This window comes from Schistocerca cancellata, chromosome 2 (genome assembly GCF_023864275.1).
Source record: "Schistocerca cancellata isolate TAMUIC-IGC-003103 chromosome 2, iqSchCanc2.1, whole genome shotgun sequence".
NCBI lineage: Eukaryota > Metazoa > Arthropoda > Insecta > Orthoptera > Acrididae > Schistocerca > Schistocerca cancellata.
This window is the reverse complement of record NC_064627.1, coordinates 301,042,436-301,059,397: the sequence shown is the minus strand read 5'-3', so window position 1 is coordinate 301,059,397 and position 16,962 is coordinate 301,042,436. Positions and strand designations below refer to the sequence as shown.

Sequence of the window (16,962 nt, the reverse complement as noted above, 5' to 3'; positions counted from 1 at the left end):
TCACTCGTGTTCCTCTGTCTGATTTGTTGCGGTTAATTGAGGCTAGGTTTGGAGCTGAATTAACTAATCTCTTTCGGCATGTGTTGACATCCAACTGTTTATTCAATGACCAGTATTACGAGCAGACAGATGGAGGTGCGATGGGTAGTCCGTTGTCTCCTGTGATTGCAAATTTGTTTATGGAAGACTTTGAGGAACGTGCATTAGAGTTGGCGCCTTTGAAACCTGCCTGTTTCTTTAGATATGTTGATGATACCTTTGTTGTTTGGCCTCATGGTAAGGAGAATTTGAATGCCTTTCTAGAACATCTGAACTCAATCCACCCGAACATTCATTTTACAATGGAGGTGGAAAAGGATGGTTGCCTTCCATTTCTTTAAGTGTTGGTTAGGAGGAAGGATGATGGATCACTAGGACATGTAGTCTACAGGAAACGTACTCACACCAACTTCTAATTATAGGCTAATAGTTGTCACCATCCAGATCAGCGTGAAGGGGTACTTCATACGCTGGTACACAGGGCACGTGTTTCTGACGCTGAGAATTTGCCAAGCTGTTCCATCTTGAAATTAAATTTCTTCAAAATGGTTATAGTGATAGACAGACTGAACGTGTGTTGCACTATCGACCATCTGTACATTGGGTGATTGATTATAATTCTGAGTCGACACCTAAGTCTACTGCCTTTCTGCCTTACGAAGGAAACACTTCCAACAAGACTGGTTGTATTTCATGGAAATGCGATGTGAAATGTGTTTTCCGACCTCCATCTAAAATTGGAGCGCTTTTGAGTTCTGTTAAGGATGATCTTAGTCTGCATAAGGCAGGTGTATATCGCATTCCTTGTAGCTGCGGCATGGCTTATATTGGGGAAACTATCAGGACCATGGAGGACCGATGTACTGAGCATAAATGGCACACACGATTACAGCAGCCACATAGATCTGCTATTGCCGAACATTGCTTGGATACTGGTCATCCCATGTTGTACAATAACACTGAGATAATGGCATGCACATCCAGCTATTGGGACAGTGTTATTAAGGAGGCAGTTGAGATTAAATTAGCGAGCAACCTCGTTAACAGGGATGGAGGGTTTTGTTTAAACTCTGTTTGGAATCCGGCTCTCTCCCTTGTCAAAAAACAGAGGGACAGAGTCAATGCTACCTCACCTGCGAGTTCGTAGTCTCACTATCCATAGCTCTGACTTTGGTCATCTTTGGTGGCACTAGTGTTCAGTGTGTGTTATCTTTCCTGCATCAGCCCGAGAACCGAGGTTTTAAATTTGCATGTACGTTGCCTGTCTGTTGCAGTTTGCCTTGAAAATGGCGGTGTGTTCTCCCACCGAAATAATGGCGGTCGCTGAAAGTGTTACCTGGCTGAATTCCCGGAAGTTTTTTCATAACAGTACTGAGTTTGACAAAAACACTAAATCTGACAAACAAAAAAAAAACACCAAATTTGGCAAAGTAAACAACACAGAATTTGACAAACTAAATCACACTCAAATTGTCAAAATAAACAATACCAAATTTGGCAAAAAATAACGGCGAATGTGGCAAAAAGTAACAGTGAATGTGGCAACAAATAACTCCACATTTGCACATAAAATAAAACTATTTCTCCTGTCCTTAGTAATAAGGGCTATAAGATGCAGATACAGTGTTTTTTGACAGGAATGTGTCACTAAAACTAGTTGTATCATTTTATTTTGTTTTGATATGATGATTTAGTGAAATGACTGTTCCTTAAGATGAACGCAATGTTTTGCTTTACAAGTGGCGGACAAATTTTTCTGTAACACATTTATGTTTAAAACTCTTGATCAACTGATATATGTAAAATATCAATCAGATGGCAGTAAGCTTTAAAATGTGTTAATCAGACAAACAAGCAACAACAAATAGCAAACTGAGAGGCAAATGAATAGCAAAGGTCTGTAAATATTTCGAGATATGAGAACAGCTTTATACGTACAAGTGCTAACTGAATGGGAGGGTGAATAGAAATATTGAACAAGTTTGTGAAGAACATGCACACAGAAAGAAAATTATTATTTGGAAAAAAAGGTCAGGAAGGGCACTCCATGCAAGAACAGTTACTTTAGTCCAGACTTCCTCAATGGTTTTTCACCTTACTAAAAGAGCAAACTGAGAGGCAAATGAATAGCAAAGGTCTGTAAATATTTCGAGATATGAGAACAGCTTTATACGTACAAGTGCTAACTGAATGGGAGGGTGAATAGAAATATTGAACAAGTTTGTGAAGAACATGCACACAGAAAGAAAATTATTATTTGGAAAAAAAGGTCAGGAAGGGCACTCCATGCAAGAACAGTTACTTTAGTCCAGACTTCCTCAATGGTTTTTCACCTTACTAAAAGAGTTGGTATAGTCAACAACAGAGGCAATGAATGTACTGTTTACTATCCAAAAATTTCCTTCTTTGCCAATTTAGAGGCAAGTAGCAAGAAGAAGAGAAAATGTACTATTGAGGTTATGAGGTGAAGTAGTAACTTCCATCTAAACTGAAGTATTACTGCCAAGAAGAGAAATAATTTTTTTTATGCTTACTATCTAATTCATATTTGTAACACTCATATACCTGACACTAAAATAATTTGCTCCACACAAAGCACTTGGGACCTACAGAAGACCAAGAATTACTTCACAAATCATTTTTAAATGAAATTTTCCAAAGTATTTGATTCCAGGTAAGTGAGAACTAGGGTCAGACAGGTAAATAAAATGTGTGTAGCTAGTGCAATATTTCGTTGATTCAGAAATGCAGGGAGAGGAAGAACTCACTCCTTCTGACATATGTGATTCAAGATGCACTATCTGTAGCTGACACAAAAAAACATTAGAATAATTCAGTTGTCCATACAGTAGCAATCAAAAGAAGGGAAGCTTTACAAATATCTTCACTAGCAAAAAGTTTTGAATAAATAGTAGCTCCAGCTGTCCTATGTAAAAGATAAGGAGTAAGCTGGACAAGAAATAAACAGCGTTTAGTTTCTGTGCTGTTTCCGCAGAAAATATTATACGGTGTATCAAAATCTCTTGAACAATGATAATCTATACGAATGAAACAGTCACTACAGAGATACTTAGGAGACAATTAACGTTATATATGTTTAAGGATGTATCAACTTACTATTTGTTCTGTTGTTAAATCGAACAGCTTCGGTCCTAAAATGGCAGGGGCAAAAAACCTGAGGAAGATGAAACCAGATATAACTGAATACTTGACTTCCTTATTATCTGAAATGAAGGAAAACAACTGAATGTAGTTCTTAATACTACATGTCAATCACAAGCAAATATAAATCAGTGACCCAAGAAAATCAAATTTAGCAAAGAAACACTAGTGCTAAGTATTGTAATATTTCAAGAAAGGCAAAGTGATGTAGAAATGTGATATCAAGACATTTAATGCTACTCCTATCAATGGCCACATAATTTCCTCATCAGCAGCACTTTCCCCAACTTCTAATTGTCACATCTGATGAGCTATGCCTAATGTCCTGTTATTTTCTCCCTTTGACAAATCTCAAGTATCATTTCAGAGAGAGAGAGAGAGAGAGAGAGAGAGATTTGGCAATCTTCTTTTGTTTTTAACCATCTATTGCCTGGTGTTGCCAAGTAGCAACAAACGGTAAATTTATGTCTAATGTTTGTTGCTGTCTAGCAATACACACACAGTCAGGGTGTATCAAGCTAGACTGTGTTGGCAGAAACAGTTCAAAATCAAAAATCTTTGCTAAAGGTTGAGAGAACATAAATATATGTGAAAGTAGCTGAAAGAGAGAATTATTTCTGCCAGATAGATTTTTAAGGTACATAAAATAATACTTAATGATAACAATTATTGTGTTTCCACATGTCTATAATTGAACAATTAATAATTAATCAATACTTTCGATTTGTTGCCATATGAATGAATCCAAATGAAATACAAATTTCTTTGTTCAACTGTTAATAGTATTTTTGTCTGTCAGATCCTATGTCCAGATACTTATTTTCAATGCAACTGGTTTCCTAAAGAAAAGACATGCAATAGAAGGTTAACATAAACAATGAGAAAAATGTGATTACAATTTGATGCAACCTACTATACTATATTGTAGTTTATTATGAAAAGAACCACTCTAGTTGGTGCAAAGATAGTGAGTACACATAACAGCAAAACCAGGGATGGTAGAGAGTTTATAGTTTAACATCCTATCAACAGCACGATCATTAGAGACGGAGCACAACAATACGAAAGGAAACCGGCAGTACCCTTCTGAAAGGAAGCATCCCACCATTTGCCTTGAGTGATTTAGGAAATCACAGAAAACTTAAATCTGCATGGGCGGACAGAAATTTCAATAGCCATTTTCTCAAACGCGAGTCCAGCGTGCTAACCACAGCACCACCTCACTTAGTAACACATCTAGTACCATCTGAACACAATGGCTGGGTCAGTCATCTAAATATTGAACATAAAACGGAAAAAACAACTCTGTAGAACACCCTTAAGAACTGTGACGAGCAGTAACTCTCCAAATATGCCAAGGCTACCACTGAGGCCTTCACAGATGAAAATTACCCACCCAACCTTATACGGAAACAGATCTGTGCCTTATCTCTCCAGTCACCTACCACTTCCCAATACCTACCAAACGGCCACAAAGGAGTGCTTAGTTCGTGACTCAGAGCCACTCTGGATTGCAGCAAATGAATCACATTCTCCAACAGGATTTCGACTACTTCTCATCATGCCCTGAAATGAGGAATATCCTATGCACTATCCCTTGCACCCCTCTCACAGAGGTATTCCCCTGCCCACTGAACTTGCGCAATATCCTCCTCCATCCCTACTCTACTTGTCTCCAATGCCTTGCTTCATGGCTCATATAACTGCAAAAAACCAAGATGCAAGACCTGTCCCATAAATCCTCCCACCACCATCTACTCTAGTCCAATCAAGCCATATCCTATCTCATCAAAGGCAGGGCTGCCAAAGCAGTAATCTGATGTACAAACTAAGCTGCAACCACTGTGCTGCTTTCTATGTGGGCACGACACCTAGCAAGCTGCCTGTCCATATGAATGGCCACTGACAAACTATGGCCAGAAGACAGCTGGACCACCCAGCTCCTGAACATGCTACCCTACACTATGTGCTTCATTTCAACAACTGCTTCACAGTCTGTGCCATCTGGATCCTTTCTGAAACAAGGAAGTGGGAACTCTCCCTGCAATATATCCTGCATTGCTGTACTTCCCCCCCCCCCCCTCCCACCCCCGGACTCAACCTTCACTAGTCCCTCCTGTTCTGCCCTAACCTGTCCTCTTCCCTACTCCCACTACAGCACAACAGCGCATTCTATTCCACCAACGCACCCATTAGTCCTGTTCCCCTTCTCTCCTTTCCCATTCCCCCCCTCCCCAAATCTCCTGACTAACCTAGCAGCCTTATTCTGTCCCAACCACATCCCTGCACACTCCCACAAGCTGCACTATAACACCCCCCTCCCCCTTTTCCTCTCTCTGCCCCATGCCTTCTCTTTATCACTACCACTGCACTACTACACCCATCTGGTGCAGCAGCCAGAGATTGCAGTCACGCGCATGTGTGTGCATGCCTGCCTGTTTTTCTACTTCAGAAGATGACCTTTTGGCCGAAAGCTAAAGACACTTAGGATGCAAGTCATTCTTTATGCAATACACAGTTAAGAACCCATGGACAATGATATTAAGCATTTAAGACGCTTAAGACGCAAATCTCTCTTAATTCTATTTAAAAAAGCTTTCACAGAAAACTAACTTCATTGTTATGGCTTATCAATTTCTTTTAAGGAGGGAGCCAGCTACAAATTTGTCATGATCTGTACTGTATACAGACAGACATAAAATCCACATTAAGACAGCTTACCAAGTTAGATGTATAATTCCGAAGTTACAGTTGTCACTAACAACTGACTTATAAAAACTATGCATCACATCACACTGCATAATGAATACATCCAGGAAAAATACCAATCTCTAGTACAAGCAAGGAATTCTGTCAAGAGGACGTCACTGAATATGAATTAAAAACTCGCCTGTTAGGATAGTAAAAAATGAATGCTCACTTAGTGTTTTTTTTTAGCAACTAAGTATCTAGGCTAATAAGACTGCAGTACATTCTAATTAAAATGTGTCAGTTTCTATGTTACAGCAATTCCTGTAACTCAAAATGATTTCAGAGACAAAGAAAAGTTATAGCACAAATGGTTTAAAATTAATTGCAATCTATTGAAAGTAACAGACTTCTAATTAAAATTCAGCTTAAGGGGGTCATTTTTAAAAATGAGTTACAATGTAATCACAACTGATTTCAAACATAATTTTGTGTTTCCAGCTGAGGGAATACTTTGTTTTCTCAAGTGGTGATGACTGTGGTCCTGTGTATTTAGTAAAAGAGTGGAAAAAAATGAATCTGATTGCTTTGTCCATCAGTCTCATAACTGTTCAGAATTGGTTTTTCATTAACTTTGGCTAACACACTAAGAAAATTTTGGCCACTTCAAACCTACACACATGCTTGGCGGAAAAAAATGTGCTTTTGAAAGAGAATGAAACAACAAGTTCACTGTTAACAAATCACAATTTATTTATATCCACAATGCCTTTTGGAGGTTTATGCTACCTGACGAATTTATGTGGTTGATAAGAAATGTACCTGTTGGGTTAAAATTTCGGGTAACCTGTGGCAGTATCTTCAGTGGACACAGGCTACTTTTTCTGTTGTGTTACATCACGTACACCAACAGAAGGTGTATTTGATGCAACAGGACAGAAAGAAGAGCCTGTGGCTATTGATGACGGTGCCACAGGTTACACTGAAGTTGTAACACAACAGATACACATCTTACCATATTCATATAAATCCTTCTGACAGTTCAGATCTCTGTAACACTTAGTTGAAATGAATAAACTGTTACTGGTAATGGTTAAGTTGTTGTTTCATTCAATATCAATAATAGTCACAGTAAAGCATAGCCAAAAATGTCCAAATTTAAAATGACTTTGGAAAATTCTGTTTAACGGGAAATGCAAATTGAATTGAGTTTGACTCAATGGAATGCAAAGAAGTGGCATCAAGAGAAAGCAGGCCAGGTATTTATTGCTGGTTTAAATACGCCTACAGAGAAATGATTACCTTTGAAGTGAGTACTTGCTAACTCTTTGAGATCATGGAATAGCTGGCACATGACGGTGGGGCACTGGAGAGCTGATGATGTGATGGCTTGAAATATAATTTCAACATACTCCTGTTAAGATAACAGAAAACAAATCTAAGCAGCATTATAAATGCATAAAAATACTGACATATTACAATATTCCAAATGTAGAGAATTTCATTACCTTAAGATTAGCTAAATTTGTTTGTATTATACTAGGATCCTTACAACGGCTGGAATCTATTTCACATGGTTTGCGTTCCTGGAAAACGAGGTCAATGGCTGGTCTAAGTGTGTTATGTAAGTAGTGGCGACCAGCTAATCTCATGACTTCATCCATCATTTTTGAAACCAAAGTGTTACCACGGAAAATTGTATTTGCATCACTGAAACAAACCAAAGATATCTTTGAAATTTCTACTTCAAATCTTCGTAGAGCAAACGGCTTTCAAACTGCAAAGAAAAAATGTGTAACTATTTTATTGCCTACAATGTATACATAGGTATGACTGTGACTTAAATTGTAACATAAGAAATTCTGTTTCACATTACTTTCAGTAGATGTAGACATTACACACTGTTGAAGAAATAATATTTTATGTTCAAAATATAAAAAAATCATGTAGTGGCTACCTAGTAGACTAGAAAGTATTCTGTTAGTTTTTATCAGCTGATACAAAATTCAGCATATTCCAACAGACCATTTATACTTTTTCAGATTTCATACTAATAATTATTTTCACAGGAACTACTAATTACACATTAAATGTGTACAAAATGGTCGAGTGTAGCTTACGTGACTTTAGAAATCTCCCACTGTGCAAGTGCGCGAATCATTGGAACGATTTCTCCATGGTGCATAAACACTCTCACGAGTGGTTGGGCTGCATCCAACTTGCAAGGCACTATCTCTCCGAGTATATATGCTGCACTCGATGTGACTGGCTATTAAAATAAAAGAAACTTTCATAATTACATAAAAAGGAAAACAACAGTTCGAAATTTATTAAATTTCAGGAGACAGGTATGATAGCCAGCTTTTCAAGGGATGCAACTCAGTACACTAGAAGATGTGCAACATTCAATATAGCCGATTGAAATACTTAACAATAGCACTCTTAGCTCTCAGAAAGTGTGCTGCTGCTGTTTATTTTTATGTATATCTATTGTATGTACTTCAGTTACACCTCCCAATGGCAAGTGCTGTCCTGCCTATTTGTATGTGTGTGTGAATTTAACGAACTGTTACATAATTCTACCTGCTGTTAAGTTAAAAAAGATAATAGTCAGGTACCAAAATACAAATGATGCTCACCTCAATATGAACACTTTGCAATATTAACGAACGCAGTTGGCTGTACACATGACTAGGAAACACATGATCAGCTGTGTAGTGAATCTTTAATCTGAGAGATCCAAGACTGTCGGATGGACTTCCCAACATGCCTGAACCATTGCCAACAGATTTACTTGGTCGGTTTTTTGTAGATCGGGGCTGCAGGAAATACCTAAAAAAAAAAAAAAAAAAGTTACATTTGGAGTGGCAGCAATGAAACAACAAAAAGAGAAATATAACTTTTCCTTCAAAACAACATGCAGCAACAGTTAACAACAAGGATATCTTATAAATTTCACAATTATACAAGTTAACTGGATAAAAACTTAAGCACTGTAGGCATCAAAGCTAACAGTAACTTAAAGTAACTGCGGGTGTGGAGCAGGGTGCAAAAAGAAGCAGTTGAAATTCCAAGGGGAGAATTATGTAAGATGTGTTAATGAGTGTTGTACAGCAAAGTATCCCCTTTGTAGGGGCCTGGAACATCCGCATTTGCAATAAATGTGAACCTGTATGCAAATTCTGCCTCAAAAAGCGAAAACATGAAATTACCTAATAAACGTTATTTCACAATGAATTGTATCCAGGTGAATTATTTTACTACACAAAGTTTTAAACCTCTTTACTTTATGAATATAAATATTGAAAATACAAACAAGTTTTGATTACTGGCATTGCACATCGTCTCATTTAGTTAAGCCCAATTTGAAAAGGTGTGCATGAAAACATGTTTGCAAAATAAGAAGTACATGATTGCAATGACATATCAGTGTGGTCAATGCTCTGGAGCCACACCTACTGTGGTTGGCTGAATGATTTGTATAAGATACACACCTCGTAATGCAACATAGGGCTCAGTCTTGGGGCCTAACATCTTAAGACAAAGAAATGCACACATTTGTCTGCTACATTATGTTCAAAATTTTTTATCATGCGAGAAACTTAATGTGGCACTATTATGTAGCAGGTGTTTTTGAAATGTGGTTGTGTCAAATATTGGTAAAGGTTGGGCCTGAATTATCACATTTACAACACAGAATTTGATTACAATCCTCACAATACCAGAAGGCATCAGCAATCTCCATGACCATGTGTCAGTCCAGCTTCCGCAGAAACATGGAATATGGATGTGCCCTGCTAAAAGCAGGCAAGGCTAGTTTCCTTGCATCATTCTTCTCCCCTCTGTGTGACTTAATTCTAATTTGTATGGGCTCATGGCAGTCTGTCAGTTTATAGTGACTGCACTCTGCACCATAATGACTAGAGAACAAATCCATCAATGAATTTCAACCACACTGAAACTCTTCCCGTAATGTGCAAATACAGTTATTTTCCATTTCCACTTCTGCACTAAGTACATTGTTGGTTCTGTCTGTAGCACTGTCAAGTACAGATTGCATGGCTATTCATGACAAAAAAGGTAAAAACAATATTCTGCAGATTCTGTAATTATTAAACTGAGTACGAAAATAAAAATAATGTTGAGGTCAAATCAGAAAAGCATTCTATTTGCTAATGGGAAAATGCTCCAGTTCCACAGCAGAAACAATAATTTATTGAAAGTTTAAACAGCACTAAAAGAAGAACACAAGTAAAGATGATATAAGAAAAAAAGAAGTTTTTGCAAAAGCAAACTTTCTAATCAAAAAGCTTCCCAATCATCCCCTTTTTAAACTGTAAATTTCAATGCACTAATGCTTCATCTTCAAGCATGTAGCATGACAACCTATTAATTTCAGTGTCTAATTGTTAAAAAATTATCAATGTTAATTTTGCCAAAAACAAATGCAACATTTTCAGATGTCATGTGTAACAGTAGATGCAGGACCCATGTAACAGAATGGTATGGGGTTGGCTGCTGTGCTGCTGTCCATGAGCCAGATACAGTGAGAATGAATACCAAAGTACAAAGAGCAATTCAAACAAGTAGAAAGATTGATATGTTCAGCAAACTACACAAATAAGCAGTAGTGTCATTTCACAATGAAAAACTTGCAACTTTGAGCTCAGGAGGAGAGCAAGTACAAAAATTATAGCTGAAGTTTTAAAAAATACTTGTTTACGCACTGGATAGATATGAACCTAGTACAACAGTTCTCGATTAGGGGACCCTCCGTTGTTTACTATCACTGTAAAGAAACCTCTAAAGGAACGGAGACTATTGCCTAACAGACATAAAACAAAGCATTGGGAAGGACGATGCTGAACAAAACACATTTGGGAGTCAAGCGAACGATGTGTGAAGCCTTCAACACCTACTATAGGAGAAAATTGTCAAAAGACCTTTCACAAAATCCATAAACCACACTACTGGCCATTAAAATTGCTACACAATGAAGATGACGTGCTGCAGACGTGAAATTTAACCGACAGAAAGAAGATGCTGAGATATGCAAATGATTAGCTTTTCAGAGCATTCACACAAGGTTGGCGCTGGTGGCGACACCTAAAACGTGCTGACACGAGGAAAGTTTCCAACTGATTTTTCATACACAAATAGCAGTTGACCAGCGATGCCTGGTGAAACGTTGTTGCAATGCCTCGTGTAAGGGGGAGAAATGCGTACCATCACATTTCTGACTTTGATAAAGTTCAGGTTGTAGCCTATCGCGATTGCAGTTTATCATATCGCGACATTGCTGCTCGCGTTGGTCAAGATCCAATGACTGTTAGCAGAATATGGAATCGGTGGGTTCAGAAGGGAATACGGAATGCCGTGCTGGATCCCAACGGCCTCGTATCACTAGCAATCGAGATGACAGGCATCTTATCCGCATGGCTGTAACGGATTGTGCAGCCATGTCTCGATCTCTGAGTCAACAGATAGGGACGTTTGCAAAACAACCATCTGCACGAACAGTTCGACGACGTTTGCAGCAGAATGGACTATCAGCTCTGACACCTGGCTGCAGTTACCCTTGACGCTGCATCACAGACAGGAGCGCCTGCGATGGTGTACTCAACGACAAACCTGGGTACACAAATGGCAAACGTCATTTTTTCGGATGAATCCAGGTTCTGTTTACAGCACCATGATGGTCGCATCTGTGTTTGGCAACATCGCACATTGGAAGCGTGTATTTGTCATTGCCATACTGGCGTATCACCCGGCGTGATGGTATGGGATGGGCTTTGGTTGCATGTCTTGATCACCTTTTGTTCGCATTGACGGCAGTTTGAACAGTGGACGATACATTTCAGATGTGTTACAACCCGTGGCTCTAACCTTCATTCGATCCCTGCGAAACCCTACATTTCAGCAGGATAATGCACGACCGCAAGTTGCAGGTCCTGTACGGGCCTTTCTGGATACTAACCTTCATTCAATCCCTGCGAAACCCTACATTTCAGCAGGATAATGCACGACCGCATGTTGCAGGTCCTGTACGGGCCTTTCTGGATACAGAACATGTTTGACTGCTGCCCCTGTCAGCACATTCTCCAGATCTCTCACCAATTGAAAACGTCTGGTCAATGGTGGCCGAGCAACTGGCTCGTCACAATACGCCAGTCACTACTCTTGATGAACTGTGGTATTGTGTTGAAGCTGCATGGGCAGCTGTACCTGTACACACCATCCAAGCTCTGTTTGACTCAATGCCCAGGCGTATCAAGGCCGTTATTACGGCCAGAGGTGGTTGTTCTGGGTATTGATTTCTCAGGATCTATGCACCCAAATTGCATGAAAATGTAATCACTTGTCAGTTCTAGTATAATATATTTGTCGAATGAATACCCGTTTATCATCTGCATTTCTTCTTGGTGTAGCAATTTTAATGGCCAGTAGTGTATAACCTATTGGAGATACCTCAAACAAAAAACAGTACCCAGTAGTTGGAAGAAAGCACAGGTCGCATTCATCTAAACAAAGGGTAGCAAAAAATGATCCACAAAACTACCATCCAATATCCTTGACACCCATTTGTTGTAGAATATAACATAATGAGGTATCTCCAACAAATGTCAACCAACACGGATTTTGAAAACATCTATCATGCGAAACCCAACTTGGTCGTTTCTCACACAACATATCGAAAGCCGTGGATCGCAGCAGTCAGGTGGATGTAGTATTTCTTGATTTCCGAAAAGCATTTGACTCAGTACCACATCTACGGTTATTGCCAAAAGTATGATAATATAGGGTATCAAGTGAAATCTGTGACTGGATTGAGGATTTTTTGGTTGGGAGGGGACACAGCAAGTTATCTTGGAGGGAGAGCCATCGACAGCTGTAGACTTCAGGTGACCTTAGGGAAGTGCGTTGGGTACCTCGATTTTTATGTTGTATATGAATGATCCTGTAGACAATATTAACAGCAGCCTCAAATTTTTGCAAATACGATTATCTATAATGAAGTACTGTCTGAAAGAAGCTGCATAAACATTCAATCAGACCTTGATAATGTTTCAAAGTGATGCAAAGATTGGAAACCTGCTTTGAATGTTCAGAAACATAAAATTATGCACTTCACAAAACAAAAAAATGTATTATCTTACAACTACGGTATCAATGAGTCACAGCTGGAATCAGTAAACTCATACAAATACTGGATGTAACACTTTACAGGAACATGAAACGGAACTATCACATAGTCTCAGTCGTGGATAAAGCAGGTAGCAGACTTCGATTTATTGGTAGAATACTAGGGAAGTGGAGTAAGTCAACACAGAAGAATGCAACAAATCACTTATGTGATTCATTCTAGAGTATTGCTCAATTATGTGGGATTCCAAGCACATAGGAGTAACAGGGAATACATAGTGTACACAGTGGAATGCAGCATGAATGGTCACATGTTTGTCTGACTACAGGACACTGTCACAGAGATGTCGAAAGAACTGAACTGGCTGACACTGGAAGCTGAATGTAAACTATCCTGAGAAAACGTACTTACAAAGTTTCAAAAACTGACTTTAAATGACGACTATATGAATACAATACAACCATGTACATATCGTATAGGGATTGCGATGACAAGATTGGATTAATTACATCATGCAAAAGAGGCATTTAAACGGTCATTCTTCCCGCGCTCCAGAAGTGAATGGAATCAGAAAAAAGCTCTAATAACTGGTAGAATGGGACGTACCCTCTATCATGGATTCACTGTGGTTTGCAGAGCGCAAATACAGATGAAGATACTCAATATCATTCTGTGATGGAAGGGGTAGGTTTTGCAGTTGTAATAAGATGCGCTGACACACACACTTCCTGTCAGAGGACAGCACAAAGATACAAGCAAGGGATTGCATGTTAACTCCTACCCACAAAGTTTTCCATTTACAGTGAGTGTACGTACATGAACAATTGACGGAAACATTTTATTTTGTCAAGTGTTTCCGTGTCCGCTGGCATGTGAACAATTTGTGCCATCATGTTTATCACACAAATTTTTCAGAATTGGGCACAATGGGTGGTGAAATGGAGGAAAGTATGTGACAATCTAGATATGTTTAATCAACTTAAATAACAATGACTGCACTGGGCAGTAAAAAAAATAGATTTTGCCATCTGGCCATCACCTTAAAGAGTACTGTATAAAAAAAAACCCACACAGTTATCAAGTACACCTTATTAAAACTGCAACTGATCACTGTGGTTAATGCCCAGCACCGATCACACTTCAGCATTGTTTCACAAAGATGTAGAACGTGAACCAAATTGAAATCCCTGTAATGTTGTCTCGGGAGTTGTTGGACAATGAAGACTTTATCCAGTTGATGCCATAGCAAATCACAGATTACACCACTGGTTTTGGTTGTTACTCAATATTAGCCTCAAAAACATTATTTTTGTGTCCAGTGAGCTTAGACTTCCAACAGAAAACAGAAATACCTCTTATTTGGCATTCAATAATTAATTCTCGTGCTTAATACCCCCCCCCCCCCCCTCCTCATGAACATAACTTCTTTCTGTCAGTATTTGTCGCAACAGTACATGTCCTCTAGGCCTTTTTTTTTTTTTTTTTTTTAAAGTAAGTTGGAGCAGTTTCTTTGAAGTTCAAACCCATGTTTCAACTGTTCAACTGTGTGTGAAGAAGCCAACTGATCAATGGGTGGGACATAATACTGGTGCTGAAACACACTCCATGCAGCTGTCACTCTGTCACCATGGTGGCAATATACACTCACGACAACCTCATACTGTGCACCACCCTACTTCAACTGAATGTCTGCTGATACTGAACACTTACAAGGCTCCCAACATCTACTTCAAATGTTCCAATTCTTGGTGCCAACCTTTGCTATCTCATCTTATCCCGACTGAGGTACAAGTAACAAATCACTCTCTTTTTGATCCCACAACAAATATCACATCTGTACCTCACTTAAATAAATTTAATAAACAAATACAAAAAAATAATTGATTACTATACACTGAGTGTGGCACAGTCACAAGCAGTATTCAATACTGGTAGAGAGCTACATGACATCTACATCTACATTTATACTCCGCAAGCCACCAAACGGTGTGTGGTGGAGGGCACTTTATGTGCCACTGTCATTACCTCCCTTTCCTGTTCCACTCACGTATGGTTCGCGGGAAGAACAACTGCCGGAAAGCCTCCATGCGCGCTCGAATGTCTCTAATTTTACATTCGTGATCTCCTCGGGAGGTATAAGTAGGGGGAAGCAATATATTCCATACCTCATCCAGAAACGCACCCTCTCAAAACCTGGACAGCAAGCTACACCGCGATGCAGAGCGCCTCTCTTGAAGAGTCTGCAACTTGAGTTTGCTAAACATCTCCGTAACACTATCACGCTTACCAAATAACCCTGTGACGAAACACGCCGCTTCTCTTTGGATCTTCTCTATCTCCTCTGTCAACCCAACCTGGTACGGATCCCACACTGATGTGCAATACTGAAGTATAGGCCGAATGAGTGTTTTGTAAGCCACCTCCTTTGTTGATGGACTACATTTTCTAAGGACTCTCCTAATGAATCTCAACGTGGCACCCGCCTTACCAACAATTAATTTTATATGATCATTCCACTTCAAATCGTTCCGTACACATACTCCAAGATATTTTACAGAAGTAACTGCTACCAGTGTTTGTTCCACTATCATGTAATCATACAATAAAGGCTCCTTTCTATGTATTCACAATACGTTACATTTGTCTATGTTAAGGCTCAGTTGGCACTCCCTGCACCAAGTGCCTATCCACATTGACAAAAATACTCGTTCACAGTTGTTATTTATTATTTACTAACCATGCATTTGTACTTGCTAACTGCTGCTGTTGCTGCTCCCTCAAAGGTATGCGAACTTCTCCAAGAAATACATTGTCTGACATCCCTGGTGCATCATGCCACAGGCTCACACGAAGTTCATTGAATTCAACATCTTCTTGCTGAATTGAATATGTATCCCTGTCATGATTCTGGCCACGCAAACCTGGAAGCTACAAACACAAAATTCAGTTAAGGAATGTTTAATGTTTAGGTCCAAGACAGTTGTTAACAGGACATTAAACAGAAAAAATGTATAACTATTTCCAGGCTGACTGGGGAGAATCTCAACATAGATGTATTCAACGAAATACAGGCCAAGCAGTAAGCCATCGCCAACATCTAAAGTGAACATTTAGTTATACATACATCAGTCAATGCAAACACTTAAATAATTACAGCACTGCAGAATATGCTGGGTGCTGTTAAAATAAAACATTTTATTGTACTCTGTCACCACTACTCCCTTCACATTTTTGATGTAGCAAGAGCTGCTCCTGCCCATTCAGATCATGTGTATGCATTCACATTCTTATTTACACTCAAAAATAATGATAATGAGTTACTCTTCCACAGTTATTACTTATTTTTATCTGTGCTTTGAAAATGCCAGGATGGCAATGACATGTGTAGTGCAGATAAAGACCTTAGACAACTGGCATTAAAATCATTTCCTCTACTTTTTACAAGATTTAGCCCTCATACAACTACTAGATAAACATTCGGTAATTCTAATTTTCATCCAGGGTTTGGATATTACAAAACAGAAAATGACACCATTTAACGCACACTTAAAAACTAAATAGCAGACATTCAGCACAATGTAGGCACTCAGGTGTGTGTGTGTGTGTGTGTGTGTGTGTGTGTGTGTGTGTGTGTGTGTGTGTGTGTGTGTGGAGGGGGGGGGGATGCATGTTCGTGTTTGCGTGCACATATGTGTAATGATTTCTTCCAAATGCTTGCAAAGTTTTCATCTATCTTGTGTGTGCACCAGTCAACGACTATTCAGTGAATGGTCTCCTTTACTTCAAATTATTTACAATCTGCCTGAACTTTCCTTATTATATGTAAAATCTTTTATAGGCACATGTACGCATTGCCTTTCATACTTGCTAACTGCTGCTGTTGCTGTTCCCTCAAAATATCAAACACATTACAGAATGTCAGAGCTTTT

At 39.0% G+C, this 16,962-nt stretch overlaps 1 protein-coding gene across 1 annotated transcript in view; it reads right to left on the bottom strand.

Moving 5' to 3' along the window:
- Positions 1 to 16,962, bottom strand: part of LOC126161674 (GTPase-activating protein) — a 134,952-nt gene that overhangs the window by 78,086 nt on the left and 39,904 nt on the right. Inside the window, exons 6-11 of the mRNA XM_049917679.1 lie at positions 15,771 to 15,961; positions 8,529 to 8,721; positions 8,010 to 8,158; positions 7,398 to 7,599; positions 7,192 to 7,303; positions 3,157 to 3,263 (exon numbers count right to left, since the gene is read on the bottom strand). Of these exons, the coding sequence (XP_049773636.1) occupies positions 3,157 to 3,263; positions 7,192 to 7,303; positions 7,398 to 7,599; positions 8,010 to 8,158; positions 8,529 to 8,721; positions 15,771 to 15,961 (954 nt within the window). The remainder of the gene's footprint in view (positions 1 to 3,156; positions 3,264 to 7,191; positions 7,304 to 7,397; positions 7,600 to 8,009; positions 8,159 to 8,528; positions 8,722 to 15,770; positions 15,962 to 16,962) is intronic.